Below are 14981 nucleotides of genomic sequence, written 5' to 3'. Positions count from 1 at the left end.
CTCATTTTCACTGAGGACCACATCAGCCTTATGGTTACCTTCAAAGGGCCGTTTGTAATAGTAGCACTGTATAAATGTAACTTACCCTGGCATTGAAAGCCTTATGGGCTACATAAAATAATGTGGTGGGCCAGATTTGGCTTGTGGGCCTTGCACTTGACACATGTGACCTAGAGGTTTCTAGAGAGCAAATTTAAATCAAATCAGTTAATAATCAAATCCACAAAAGTCAAAATTACAAATGCAAACAATAACTTTAGTTTATTCTTCAGGGATGAGAAAAAAAGAATTCAATATAATTTACCTAAGATTTTAGTATTAGAGAAGTGTCTGTATTTGGGGGCGGGGGGAGGAAGAAAGACCAAAATCCAGTTCCTAATGCAGCAAAAGTAGACCCATTGAATCAATGCTGAATCCATGGGTTCAGAAGGTCTGCTCTAGCCACCATTAGCAAGTGGAATTTGGCTTAAGAATCCACCTGTATACACCAGTGCTATATCGGGAATTATCCTTACCATTTTTTTCTTTTTAATAGGACAAATGATTAAAGAGAGAAGATTTGTGGAAGCAGCAGGTGTTAAGGAATACGAGTATCAAACAGGGGACATTCCAGTAGAATGGGAAGGTAATGCATTTTAAAGGGTGCTTGAGAAGTATGGTATGTGATGAAGTGATTTATAATTCATACTCATTTATAAGTGCATGAAAGCTTCACTCTTACTTTAAGATTCCTTAATTCACTAGAATTTTCTCGATGAGTGACATTCACCCTTCTGGCTTATTAAGATATTATTTCCTCCATTTTGCTTTTGTACATCGCAGTTTCTTTGTGACAGCTGGACTAACTACCAATTGTAGTTGACTGCTGTGTCACATTAACCTGCCATCTTGAAATTATCCACCTGGACCCAGTTCAGATGGAGAAAATAGACACATTTCTTTAAAAAACCAAATTATAAAATTTGATGTCAGATTATGAGAAACAAAGATGTATTATTAACTAGTTTTAATAGCATTTGGGTGGCGAACGCTGTGACATAATGGACATGAATAACAAGACACCACTGTTGACAAAGAAATCCTTTTTCTGATGGTTTATTGAAAGGGGAAAGTCTTTGTACATCTACACAGCTTATTTGGCTTTCCAACACAGAAAATAAACCATGTGTGGCAAGGCACACTTTTATTAGCTGCATTTGCATTTTTAACATAGCACTTGCTCACCCTTATAATTACCATAACATTTTTTCTTTGTGATTATAGTTGCACTGAATTGGAAGGATTTGTGTAGAGAGGGAAATTAAAAGCATTTTGAATAGGCAATCGTCTCTTTCTCTCTTTAAGCACACTTCCTTTCAGGGAATGAGGACAAAATATTCAGACTGCTTTGTTTCCCTATCCATTATTTGGGCAGGAGAGGTGTACAGTGTATTCTTGTTTATGACACACAGAGCAGGGGAGAATGTAGGTGCTTAAATGCAAAGAACAACATTAACTAGATTTTTCAGCTAACGTTTGAGCTGCTGAGTGGATTATTGAAAATGACAACTACAATCCCTTTTTATTTGTGTTGTTTCCATAACAAGGGAAAGAAGTGGGTTTTAATTTTGTTACAAGGTATATAACTTTTTTTGATGTTCAAAACACTATATTTATTTATTATTTATTTATTTGCAACATTTATATGTCACCTTTCTCACCCCGAAGGGGACTCAGAGCAGCTTACAAGTAATATGTAAATACAATATATTATATTATTACCATAGCACAATATTAGTATTATATATTACTATATTGTACTATACTATTATACTGTAATATTATTAGTAATATTACATGTAATATAAAATATATAATTATAATAGCATTTTATTATTGTAAGTGTTATATTGTATTACAGTATAATATTATCAATATTATATGTGTATATATTATATTATATTATATTATATTATATTATATTATATTATATTATATTATATTATATTATATTATTATATTATCTGCAGTGCAGGAGACAAGGTGGAACTGTCTTCCTGGCCCCTCTCTTCACTCTGATCCCAGAGCATATACCAGTCCTTCTAATGATTCCAGTCAAAATTATTACTTATCTTCCTGCGTGATCATGTGGGATTTCATCATTTTCCAATCCTAGACATCATTGTATACATCTGACCTGGGGACTGAAATAGCATGTGATGATTTTGAAGATGATACCATGACTATAATGTTTAAAAATGTAATGAAGAATGTTTGTCTATTCAAAAAAATATCATTTTTTAAAAAAAAATATGGGGAGGATTGGAATCATTTTAAGAAGTATTTTTGTGTTTGTAGTAGTGTATTCTGTTATTAGTGTAATAAACTATTATTTTTACAATGAATATGCAACAAATTGGTTTTTTCATAAGTCAACCTTTAATTTGGAATGAGAGGGTAGGTGGGATGAACACACACTTCATACAGAGATGCCCACACAACAGATACAGACACATTTGCTGCACAGATGTTTTTTGCATCAGGGTCAATTAGTGTGATACTATGTTAGAATTGGGTAGAACTTGGAAGAAGACCTCTTTTATAACCCCCAGAATTCCACAGCAGGCAAGGCCTTTGGGAGATTGTGGGAGTTGTATCACAAGTGTAATTTTTTGGAAAGTCTAATTACCTCCCACTAAAGTTGACCATTAGTGTTGCAGTTCAGTCTTTTTAAAAAATCATGCACTTCTGAAAGTGGAAGCCCTGCAAAAAAAACCTCACAACCTCTGAGGATGCTTGCCATAGATGCAGGCGAAACATCAGGAGAGAATGCTTCTAGAACATGGCCATATAGCCCAAAAAACCTACAACAACCCAACCTGCAAAATGTGGATTGCTCCCTGCTAGTTGGCCATATGTTGACCACTTCGACCTACAAGCTACATGTGGTAGTGGATGCACTGGCTCATTCCTTTGTCAGCATGAACTACTGACAATGTGCTTCTGGTGCATTACTACTACTACTACTACTACTACTACTACCAGCTTATTAAGACCCTGCGTTTCTCCATGTGGGAACTCAAGGTGGCTAACACTCTAGGCAAGTTTACAAGGTACAATACAGTTAAAAAGCAATTTAAAATCAATTAAATAGTAGCAATGTGGTCAAAACTAAAATACAGTAGATATACTAAAATGGCATTTAAAACTCATATTCCTCCAATCCCACCCGCAACATTCCCTGAATTAAAAACCACAATACCCTTGAACTGATCTTAAAAATCTTCTTTAGAAGCCTGTGTTTTCCCTTGTTTTATGTAGCTTAATATTTTTCTTCACTTTGTCCATTGAATCCCCAATGCAACTATATATCAAACCACCCCTTCTTCTTTTCTTGTATTAGGACTGATTAGTATAAAAACAATAGTATTATATTGCTGTGCTGCTAGTGCATAGAAAGATTTATTTTGGTGACTGCCAGCTTCTTTCTTGGCAAGATTGGTTTAGAGGGGCTTTGTCATTACCTTCCTCTAAGGCTAGGAGTATGAATTGCCCAAGGCTACCTATTGGGTTTCCATGGCCAAGCAGAGATTTGAAACCTGGTGTCCTAGAATCCTAGTCGAACACTCAAACCACTACATCTAGTGGTTATTTATGACACACATTCTCTCAAATTATCTCTTAAACTAGAGCAGTGGTTCTTAACTTGTGGGCTGTGGGCTGCGAGGACAAAAATCTGGTCTGCAAACCTTCTTTCCATTTATTTACTTTATTTTATTTCTGCTCCTTTTATGCCACCTGCCACTCCTTCCCTGTCACAGACCATGGCATATGTTCTGTATCAGAAACTAGAGCTGATGTGGTCTATCCAATGTAATTTTCTGAAGTAGCACCCCAAACCAAATCTAAAGTTGACCAAAAACTGATTTGGTCCCTGGTCAAAGTGGTCCCTCATCAAATGGTCCAAAAAAAGTTGAGAACCACTGAACTAGAGAGAGAAAAAGGGAGCCAGCCACAAGCCTACAAAACATGCAGTGTGCCCTTCTTATCTTCTGTGGGTTGGTTTCAGGATCCCCAGTAGATACCAGAATTTATGGATGGTCAGGTCCCATATTAATACCACAGTGTAGTAAAATGATAAACTATTTGCTCAACTTTCTAAGGCAAACAATTGGCATAATAAAGCATACTGGGTACAAGTTTACTAGTAAAGAAAGTGAGATGATGGTCACATTGGGAGTCAAGGCTCTTCTGGACTCTTGGACCAGTTCTTAAACATACTTCTGAAATGAGCTTCATGTAGTCCAAGCAGACTGGAAAATACTTAGTCTTATATATATATTGGTTTTAAACTACTTCATTGGATGTGTTGCAGTAGCAGATTCTCAGATTAGTTTAGTGTTTACACCTTATTTTATTTTTTATTATTTAATATTTAATGTTTATTTTACTTAAGTGATATTTGCCTTTACTGTTCTAATGTAGCACAAATCCTATGTAAAATCACACTATGTATTTTTGACATTAATATTGAAATCTGAAATATGTACAGAAAGTCTTTACTTTCAAAATTTGCTTTCGATTATCTTTTTAAAAATTTTCAATTAAAAATGTATTATTTCCAGAGTCCATGGATATAGAGGGCCAACTGCATTTAGATTGTTTGCCTGTGTCCTAAGAGTTTAGGACATGGGTCTTCTCTTATTTCTATTGTTCCCAGATAATAATAACTACAACTACTACTACTAATACTACTACTACTACTACTTTGTTTTTGTACCCTGCCTCCACCTCCCCAAAGGGACTCAGTGTGGCTTACATGAGGATGAGCCTGAACAGCATAATTAAAATATAGATTAAAGATGATTCTCTGATTTTTCTCTTAGTCCCCATGTGGTAAGCTTTGTGACAGGACAGAAGTTTGAATGAAAGTGTCCTATGTTCAAACCAACAATATAATTAGAAGTACAATTAGTAAAATACTTAAATTGTCTAGTACATGTAGGTAACATTTTTGTTCTGTAAAGTTTCCCTTTTAAGGAAGGAAGCAATTTCCTTTGCCACGGGCATTATCTGGAGGATGTGGACCACAGATAACCTTTCCCTCATTTTTCTTATAAATAGTCACAGGTATCTAGTTACAGTTTGTATCTGGTCATTTAACTCTTCGACACATGTCAGTGGTCCTCATGAAAAGTAATTTTTCAATGTCTGTGGAGATTTAGGATTTGCGTCTCTCCTGCTGCATTTTACAGTTTGCCTATTCTAGCCGGCATGGTTCCCTCCTTCTCCCTCTCTCTTTTAATGGGTAACATTTAGTGATTAATGGTAGTTTTAATTTGCATGCTCACTTTTACGCTCATTACAATGCGTTATATGCCAGTAGGAGTCTTAAAGTTCAATGAAAATCTCATGCATACTAATGAGGATGCAAATGAGCACTGATGAAAGAATGCCAAGGTCTCAAGGTATGAAATGTCCAGTTTATCTTGCTAAATTCCACTCAGACAAATGTAGCGTTATCACAAGCACAGACTGTAGATAGAGCTGTATTTATATAATTAATGATGACTATGTAATTAGGCAATTTGAATTGCAGTCAGTCAGTGGATTTACAAAGGCTTTGAGGAGAATCTGGTAAAGTTGGACTCCATCCATGTATATGTATGTTTTCTTTTCCTTTTGTACTGTTCCACATATAAGCTGCTTTGAAGGAATCTACATGAAAGTACATTTCTTTGGAATGGAACATGCAAACGCTTCTTTAAAATTAGTGTGCCCTCACTACATTTTTGAGCTTCAAGAACAAACTATAATGATTTCTAAGGTTTTTGCCTGCTTTCATGGCAACAACAATTTTTCTAAACAGCAATCAAGTCCTGCTGTTTTGGATGTGAGATTGGATGAAATAAAGGAATAGTTTTGTGGAATGAATGTTAAAATCTCAGCATTTGATTTGAAAATAAATAAATATATACAAACAAAACGTTGTTACGGCCACTGACCAGCACAAATAAATATATAGATATATAGGAACTGTAATTTGGAACAGTACTGAGACTGTTCCAAAGCAATCTGGAGTGGAAAACTGGAATTGAACATAATAAACCTCCTCTCTTCAGTTATGTAGAGATAGGCTCTAATGGAAGATAAATAATCCTGGAAATTCCTGTCATAAACTGCCATTCCCAGAAGGCTTAGGAAAATAAGTATAAAATTGCATTAGCTATCTTTTATGGTGGCTCAGAACTGGCTGAGAGGGGTATAAATGTGCGGATATTAGAGAAACAAATAATAAAAATGCATCCGCTTTATCTCTCAGGTTTTGTGTCTAATATGAAAACCAGATTGTATGATGGCTTAGTTATGTCACTTTATGGAGATGATGCTGAATATTATTGTCACCAGCAGATGTAGTTATAGGAATTATAGAGAAGTCATTGCCAGCAGAGGTGCCTCAGTCCTGATATAGTCTTCAAGGAATCTTCATCTGACCGCTCTTGGTTGCTTTTAAATCAGGCATGGGCAAACTTCGGCCCTCCAGGTGTTTTGGATTTCAACTCCCACAATTCCTAACTTTCTTGGTTTGAGAACCTGTTCAGATGCAATCAACACAAGATAACCCACGCTTATTAAACCAGAACCGAGCATCAGACTGTGCACTATTCCCTGTAAAGACATCTTCCCAATTGCTCCAGATCCAGTGCTTCTCTCTTAGCCACAGTGTCTAATTATCTCTGAACCTGAAACAATGATTTAGCATGAACCAATGGAGAAATATTGTTTCATATCCTAGCTATAAAGCCACCATGAAACAACTGTTTCCTGGAAATTGAGGTTTAAAGACATCAAGAAAACAATAAAGTTGATATGTGAAGAAATTGGGGTAGGGTCCGATACTCATCCCTGACTTCATAGTTTTTTCACAATGGCACCAAGCCTTTCTTAAGTTGTATTAGGTTGGATGGGAAATACAATTTTATAATACTGTTTAGTTGCACTTCTTTTGTTGTTAGACTTGTATTATAACTCCCCTATCTACTAGCTGAATTATTTCGCTAAAATTAGGGTGTGCATTAGATTCACATAATACAGTATTCTTAGTCCTGAGCGAAAGCAAAAGGAGATGCTGCTTCAGGAACACCTGGAACACCTATTTGAGGGACATCATGTCAAATTTAATTGCCATGGTTCAATGCTGTGCAATCTGGAGATTTGTAATTTGGTGAGGCAAAAATACAGCCCCTATGATTCCATAGCATTGAACCAAGCAGAGATGCAGCAGAGATGCATCCCAAGATTTTCTTTTCCATTGCTGAAAGCTTTGGGGTTCTAAAGCTTTTGTTTTGAAAGAAGGAATTCTAAGCAGGCTTCAACTGTAATGTGCACCCTTTGGGGCCAAATTACAAAGAGTGAATGCACCTTTTGCCACTGTGCATTACATTTGACAGCAAATACTTTTTTGGTTTCATGGTTTTGAAAACTGAGGTGCACATTAGATTCAATGGCACATTAGACTCAAGTAAATATGGTAATTAATTGTTGTTTCATTTTGTAGATAGGAGTTATTATAGCAATGCTAAATGTGGGGAGGGAATTACAGTTGTAATAAGAGTAGGGCTTGCTTAATTGTTTTGCTTAGGTTTATTTGATGTGCAGTTTGGATCAGCAGATTTTCAAATGGATGTGGCTACACTGCAACGTCAGAGGAGAACAATGAAGAGAAAGGCAGATGTTTAAGGAACATGTCAATCACTGAAAAGGAACTTTCGTTTAAGGACATAATTGTCTAATTCATTATATGTGCAGTAATTGAACATATCGCTATTGTTTTAGCCTTGACTATAACTGTGATCAGTGTGACAAAGTCTTCCCACATCAGTATAGAATCATATGATAATAGAGTTGGAAGAGACCACATGGGCCATCTAGTCCATCCCCCTGCCATGCAGGAAAAGCACAATCAAAGCACCCCCGACAGATGGCCATCCAGCTTCTGTTCCACTGCTGAACAGCTCTTACAGTCAGGAAGATCTTCCTAATGTTCAGGTGGAATCTCCTTTCCTGTAATTTGAACCCAATGGTCCAAGTCCTTATTTCCAGGGCAGCAGAAAACAAACCTGCTTCCTCTTCTTTATATATAATTATGTAATTATATATTATATAATATAATATTAATATAATAACACATGGAAAGGTAAAGGCATACTTTTCGGAAATAACATGACTGGTTAGGATTAGGTCCATGTCTTTCTATTGACACTCTGTAATCTTGCCTTGGAATCACTTGCCATTTGTAAAACATTTTTTTTTTTTTGCCAACAGCACTAAGGGCATGGCTTTGATCACTCTTGCTCATTGTTTTGTGACTGTAAGTTTGTAAGCTACTTCTAGGCTGTAAATTTCCACCTTGTCAGAGATACTTCACTGTGGTTGCACTTGCTGGCTTTTTCTCATTGGCAGTACAAGTTCAGTGGACACATGCAATATCCCCTTCCCCAGCACCATTCACTTGATTATGTTTTCATGAAAGCAAGAGTAATTTTTTAAAACAATTGCCTTCTTGTTTACTGTTTTTGTTGTCTGCTTTGTAATCCCAATGCTGAAATGGTTTCAATTCATTTTTCCTTTCTTTTTTCAACCTTGAATTTTTTTTATTGTAAATTCATGTCATATTTCTAAATAAATATTACTGATGCAAATTTGAGATGTCCAAAAATGCTGACTTATTAAAAATGTCTTTGCAGCTTGGATTCGGAAAAAAAGGAATGATCCACCTACAATTGAAGTAAGAGACTTCGTCTGCTTTCATGTTGACTCTTAAGCAAAGTGATTTTTAGCTTTGAATGTGTTTCAATGGATTTTAACTGTGAAATTTTAATCCTGTTATATTTAAATCTGTTTTAATGTTTGCATATTTATATATTTGAAATTTTGTGGTCATACATTTAATGTAAGTCGCTTTGAATCTCCTTCAGAAGAAATAAAGCGGGGTATAAATAAACATAACAACAACAACAACAACCAATGACTTTGGTCAGAAAGTAGTTCTTTGAACTCTGTTTTAAATACATCTGTTTGTTTATATAAACTTTCTTGAGAATATTTAATTCACTGGTAGAAAGGAGAATTGTATTTCTAGCCAGAGCATTATTTGAAAATTCACTTTAAATTTAAATTGCCCAGCACAATGGGATAAATGATAGCCTTGTTGTTTGTTTAATCATTTTAAAAGGAGATTGGACATTCCGGCAATCAGTGTAAGAAATATTCTGGAAATAAAACTATAATAGCCACCCTCTTATGATAGCTGCCATTAAGGTACTGTTGTCCAAACCAGTTGCCAATATATTTTCCAGGACAGCAAAGGAAATTGCATTAATATTTCATAGTGCTAATGAAACACGCTTTTCACAGCCTTGACACGCTGTTTGTAAATTGTTTCAGTTGGAATTAAACAGAAAAAATGAATGCATTCACAAATATATGATGAAAGCATTGTTTGATCTAGCGGGAAAAAGAATTAGAACAAGACCTCAAACCCAGATAAGCCTTTAGATATGTGGAGTAAGATTCATCTGTCTGTTTTCCTGGTGCAAGCACAGGTTTGGCTTCATCTCCTCATTCTGCTCCTACTGTCTGCTTTTCCTGTCCACACCTGTCACCCCAATGCTATTTTCTTGCAATAAAAACAAACACTACAGGGCTTCTAGAACTCTTTCTGACCCTGTAAGGCTGGATATGAAAATATCTAAGTCCCTGCATTTTCTGTCTGATTTTGGGGGAATCTTACTAGGATTCCCCTGGTTTCCTTTTCTAGACCTTTAAAGTGGCTCTTCCCTTGGACAGGTGAATTAGTCCTGAAAAGCTTTGTGGCCTCACAGATGACAGTGTGCTGACAGTTAGGTAAATACACCTGTTTTTCTCATTGTTGTGTATTGTATTGTACATAACACATGCTATATTTAAATAATGAGTAATTGTTCTAAATTAAAGCTATCTCAAGTAAAATAACAATTCCTTTCTTTCTTAGCATATGGTTTGATATGTGGCAGGTTTTCTGTTTCTCCACATTATTCCAAGGGCATCGTATTTATCTGAAATCACTCCCAAGATAGATTGATTTGGTTTCTGTATTAGACAGCTTCTGACAACAGTGTTGATATGGTAAATGTTCTTTGACAGCTTTTGAACTGGGGAATGGTTTTGACCATATTTCATGCTGAAGTTGTTATATAGCAAATCTTCCTGTCTATTTCTCTCATCTCTCTCTTTCTCTCCAAGTAGACAAAGACTCATCTCCTTATTTTCCTGTGGGGGACAGGGGAGGTTATTGAAAATTACACTGCTTGTGTTTCATGTTGGATCTTGTACTAACTTGTAACATTAGGGTTTCATTCCTAATTAGATGGTGAAGATGAAGATGATGGTGATTGTTATTATTCCCTGCTTTTTCTCTCCACAAGGAGGCTCAAAGCGGCTCCCAGATCCCAAAGCACTTTGTAAAAACTCTCAGCCAAATTGCATTCTATTGTTTTGGTAGGGATTCTAGGGTAGACAGACAGCCTCAGAAGTTTCAAATAGTCCAGTGAGAGGCAGCCAGGTTAATAACTGGGGCCGGCATACAGGGAGCACACACAACTCCCATGTTGTGTCAGCTCCACCGGCTGCCAGTTTGCTACCAAGCACTATTCAAAGTGCTGGCTTTGGCCTATAAAGCCCTAAATGGCCCTGGCCCAGTTTACATATCCGAATGCATCTCTCTCTTTGAACCGCAGCGGAGATTAAGATCTTCCGGTCCCACCATCGTCACAGGCGTGATTGGTGGGGATGAGAGAGAGGGCCTTCTCAGTTATTGCCCCTTGGCTATGGAACTACTTCCTTGACTAAATTAGACCAGCCACCTCCCTCCTGTCCTCCAGAAAGATGGTTAAAACTTGGCCATGGGACCAAGCCTTTGGGATAGTGCAATAAGGCAACAATAGGAAATTGTACCCTGCTGACTGAATCTGATATGGCTGATCTGAGACGGTTTTAAACAATTGATTTTAAAATGGAGATAATTGATTTTAGTGTTTATGTATATTTATAGTTTATTTTATGTTCTGACATTGAATGTTTGCCCTATATATGTTGTGCTCTGCCCTGAGTCCCCTTCAGGGTGAGAAGGGCAGAATACAAATGTTTTAAATAAATAACAAATAATAACAAAACACAGATGCCCTGTGTATCTAGAACCATTTTCCTGATCATCTCAGCATTATAGAACCATAGAGACCCCAAGGACCATACAGTCAGACCCCTATCATACAAGAACACACACTCAAAGCACTCCTGAGAGATGGCCATTCATCCTCTGCTTAAAAACCTCCAGAGGAGACTCCACTAAACTCAGAGGCAGCATATTCCAGTGTCAAACATCTCTTACCATAAGGATGTTCTTCGTCATATTTAGATGGAATCTCTTTTCTTGCAGTTTGGATACATTGTTTCTAGTCTAGACCAACAGAAACAAGCTTGTCCCTTCCTCAATGTCACATCCAGATATTTAAACATTCGATCTTAACTTTCTCTTCTCTAGGCAAAACGTGCCCAGCTTCTTAAGTCACTTCTATAGGGCTTGGTTTCCAGATCATTTTGGTCACAATAATGATGATGATAATCACACTTTATTTGTATTCAACCCTATCTCCTCAAGGGGACTCAGGGCAGATTCCAGCATATACAGACATATACAGACACAAGGCAAACATTCAATGCCTCAAAACAATGAAACACATTTACACAAATAATGGTAAAGCCTTCCCCTTCATCTCTTGCTCTGGTGGGGGAGGGGGGCGGGTGTTGCTCATCTCCATCTCTGGAGGTGGTGCTCATCTCCATTTCAAATCCGAAGAGCCTGCGTTGTCCATAGACACCTCCTAGGTCATGTGGCCGGCATGACTGCATGGAGTGTTGTTTACCTTCCCGCTGAGGTGGTACCTATTAATCTACTCACATTTGCAGGTTTTCGAACTGCTAGGTTGGCAGGAACAGGGGCTAACAGCAGGAGCTCACCCCATCCTGTGGATTTGAACTGCCAACTCTCCAGTCAGTAAGTTCAGCAGCTCAGTGGTTTAATCTGTTGCACCACTGCAGCCCCTTCTCTGGACATATTCCAGTTTGCCCATGGGATTCCAAGATTGCATTTAATTCTTAGAAAATAGCAGGGAGACATGATTTGGGTTGGGAAAGTGGCAGGCAGGTAAGAAGTTTAGCACCTCCCCTTCCATATTTCTGTTTTAGATTGCCCCACTCCATCATAAGCAACAGGATTTTTTGGGATATGTTTCTTTATAATATTCAGTTAGGTTCTGTGTTTTCTCATAGGAATAAGCCAAATGCCATTCAGTGAGTTCAATTCTTGTAAAGGTACTTTAATAAAAGAAATCTTGGTTCTTTGAGAGAGAAAATAGTTCACTTTTATAAAAAAAATGCTTAATAAAACAATTCATTTGTATGGATGGGAAAGTCTGAAAGTGACTTAGAATAAAGAATGTGGTAAATAACTGCTTTTCATTTCTAATGCACTGTGTGTTTGCTGTGCAGTAATAAAAATGAAATGGCTTCTGAATTGCACAGTTGGATACAAGGTGAAATGTTAAAAAGAAGAAACTTTTTGTGACAGCTCCTGTCTTCTTTCAAACTATTTCTAGCATTTCCATAATTATCTGTTTTGACAGCCTCCTTGTCAAGGGAGGAAAATGTACTTTAGTGAGCAGTAATAAGCATAAAGTTTCAATTATTCTCCCCCCTCCACCCCAGAAGAGAATAATTATACTGAAAATTACGTTATGTTTTGTTACCACATTTCATATTCTCCGTCCTTCACTTTCTTCATTTGATTATAAAAATATTATTTATTTCAAGGAATGGCATGATGAAAACTAACTTCAGTCCTGAAGATTCATTTTCATAGTATTCCTATTCCCCATTACCAAATTGTGACATGATTTAGAAATATTTGCTTGATGATATGTTTGAATAAGGCTTGACTTTGCCTGCCTGCTTTTTACATTCAGTTAACCTTTGGGACAAATTCAAACATTTTATTTGATTCAATTAATAATTTAAAAAATAATTAAAAGGAAGTCATTACTTAATCAAGTAGAAGATTTTGAAAACACTTTATTGCCTTCAAAGCAGGCACTTTCTAATATCGCAGGTGTCGTTGCCATTTTTAAAGGCACTCATGGAGAGGGGAAAGTGCCTTTTCAAAAGTGTACCTATTGCAGTATCCTAACATGTTATTATGGGCAGCTGTAGTGCAGCAGGTCAAACTGCTAAGCAGCAGAATTTGCCGATTGGAAGGTCGGCAGTTTGAATCCGCAGGTAACGATGGGTGGCTTTGCAAAATAAAATTATCTCTGGGAATGTGGAGGGCCTTTACACCAAGTTTGGAATCCCAGTGTACATTCTCTGAAATCTAGTTAAGCCAGATTGCCTTTAAAAACTTCTATTTGGAATTTTCTATGTGTGATATCTTCTGTTATTATCCCCTCTCTTTCCCTTATTCATTTCCCAAATAAATGACTTTTATAAATTTCATTGCATTATTTAGAAAAAAACAAAATCACACCAAAACTCCTCCGTGCACCAGACTGCATGGTTGCTAGGATACTTCTTGTATTCTTCACACAGTTTTCCAGTCTTTGGTCAACTAAATCAAAACAATTTTCTGTGTTGTGTTGTTTTCTTAAAGGTGGGCTGAATGGGGAAGAACTTAGAATCTCCCTATACAGGATTGGATGGCCATGCACCATGATGCTTTTAAAGAAGAAAGTTTTATTAAAGACTGAATCAGGGTTGTGTGGTATTAAATGTATTTTAAATGGATTTTTATGCTTCTAATGGTTTTAATTATTCATTTTTAGATAGAACTAGGTTTAATTTCATTTTAAAGTTTATAATTTTATATTGTATATTGTACATTGTATTGTTTTGAGTCTCTGTAAGAAAAAAAAACAGCATATGAATGTTGCTGATGCTTTTTTGAAACTTTCTCAAGAAGAAGGATTTTTTCTGGTTGGGAGAGTTTTCCATAACCTCAGATTACAGTCTGAAACCTTGGGCAGAGTCTTGCCCATCACTGCTTCCTTCTTTGTTAGATGATACTCTGGTTTAGTCTATTTTCGTTCCCCTGATGTGAAATGTTGATAACAGTCAGGCAGCATGATCTTAGTGTTTGAGATAGAATAGGGATGATGGCTTTCTGTCGGGCAGGATTACATGAATACACCAACATAACTGCTTTATTAGAAGCATAAGTCAAAAGTCTATAATCTCTCTTTCCAAGTGATTGGAATGATAAAGATATAGCACCAAATTTACCAAATCTTCAAAAAGATGGACCCTAACTTTCATTTATAATAAAAGTGTTGGAAACAGCAACCTTCTCAAGCCTCCACTACTTATTTGTTATGTTATGGCAGAAAAAATGAAATGCAAAGATACAGAATGGGTGACGCCTGGCTCGAGAGCAGTACGTGTGAAAAAGATCTTGGAGTCCTCGTGGACAACAAGTTAAACATGAGCCAACAATGTGATGTGGCGGCAAAAAAAGCCAATGGGATTTTGGCCTGCATCAATAGGAGCATAGTGTCTAGATCTAAGGAAGTAATGCTACCCCTCTATTCTGCTTTGGTTAGACCACATCTGGAATATTGTGTCCAATTCTGGGCACCACAATTCAAGAGAGATATTGACAAGCTGGAATGTGTCCAGAGGAGGGCGACTAAAATGATCAAGGGTCTGGAGAACAAGCCCTATGAGGAGCGGCTTAGGGAACTGGGCATGTTTAGCCTGAAGAAGAGAAGGCTGAGAGGAGATATGATAGCCATGTATAAATATGTGAGAGGAAGCCACAGGGAGGAGGGAGCAAGCTTGTTTTCTGCTTCCTTGGAGACTAGGACGCGGAACAATGGCTTCAAACTACAAGAGAGGAGATTCCATCTGAACATGAG

At 36.9% G+C, this 14981-nt stretch overlaps 1 protein-coding gene across 2 annotated transcripts in view; it reads left to right on the top strand.

Moving 5' to 3' along the window:
• The window catches only part of NDUFAF2 (NADH:ubiquinone oxidoreductase complex assembly factor 2), a 52794-nt gene that overhangs the window by 28200 nt on the left and 9613 nt on the right, over nt 1–14981 (top strand). The window contains exons 2-3 of one of the 2 annotated variants that reach the window (XM_060761530.2): nt 536–625; nt 8727–8767. In XM_060761530.2, the coding sequence (XP_060617513.1) occupies nt 536–625; nt 8727–8767 (131 nt within the window). The remainder of the gene's footprint in view (nt 1–535; nt 626–8726; nt 8768–14981) is intronic. The other variant, XM_060761531.2, reaches the window with a different exon arrangement.

The sequence above is a fragment of the Anolis sagrei genome, chromosome 2 (genome assembly GCF_037176765.1).
Source record: "Anolis sagrei isolate rAnoSag1 chromosome 2, rAnoSag1.mat, whole genome shotgun sequence".
NCBI classification, from domain to species: domain Eukaryota; kingdom Metazoa; phylum Chordata; class Lepidosauria; order Squamata; family Dactyloidae; genus Anolis; species Anolis sagrei.
Note: the sequence above shows the minus strand (reverse complement) of the source record. Positions and strands in the feature narration are given on the sequence as shown.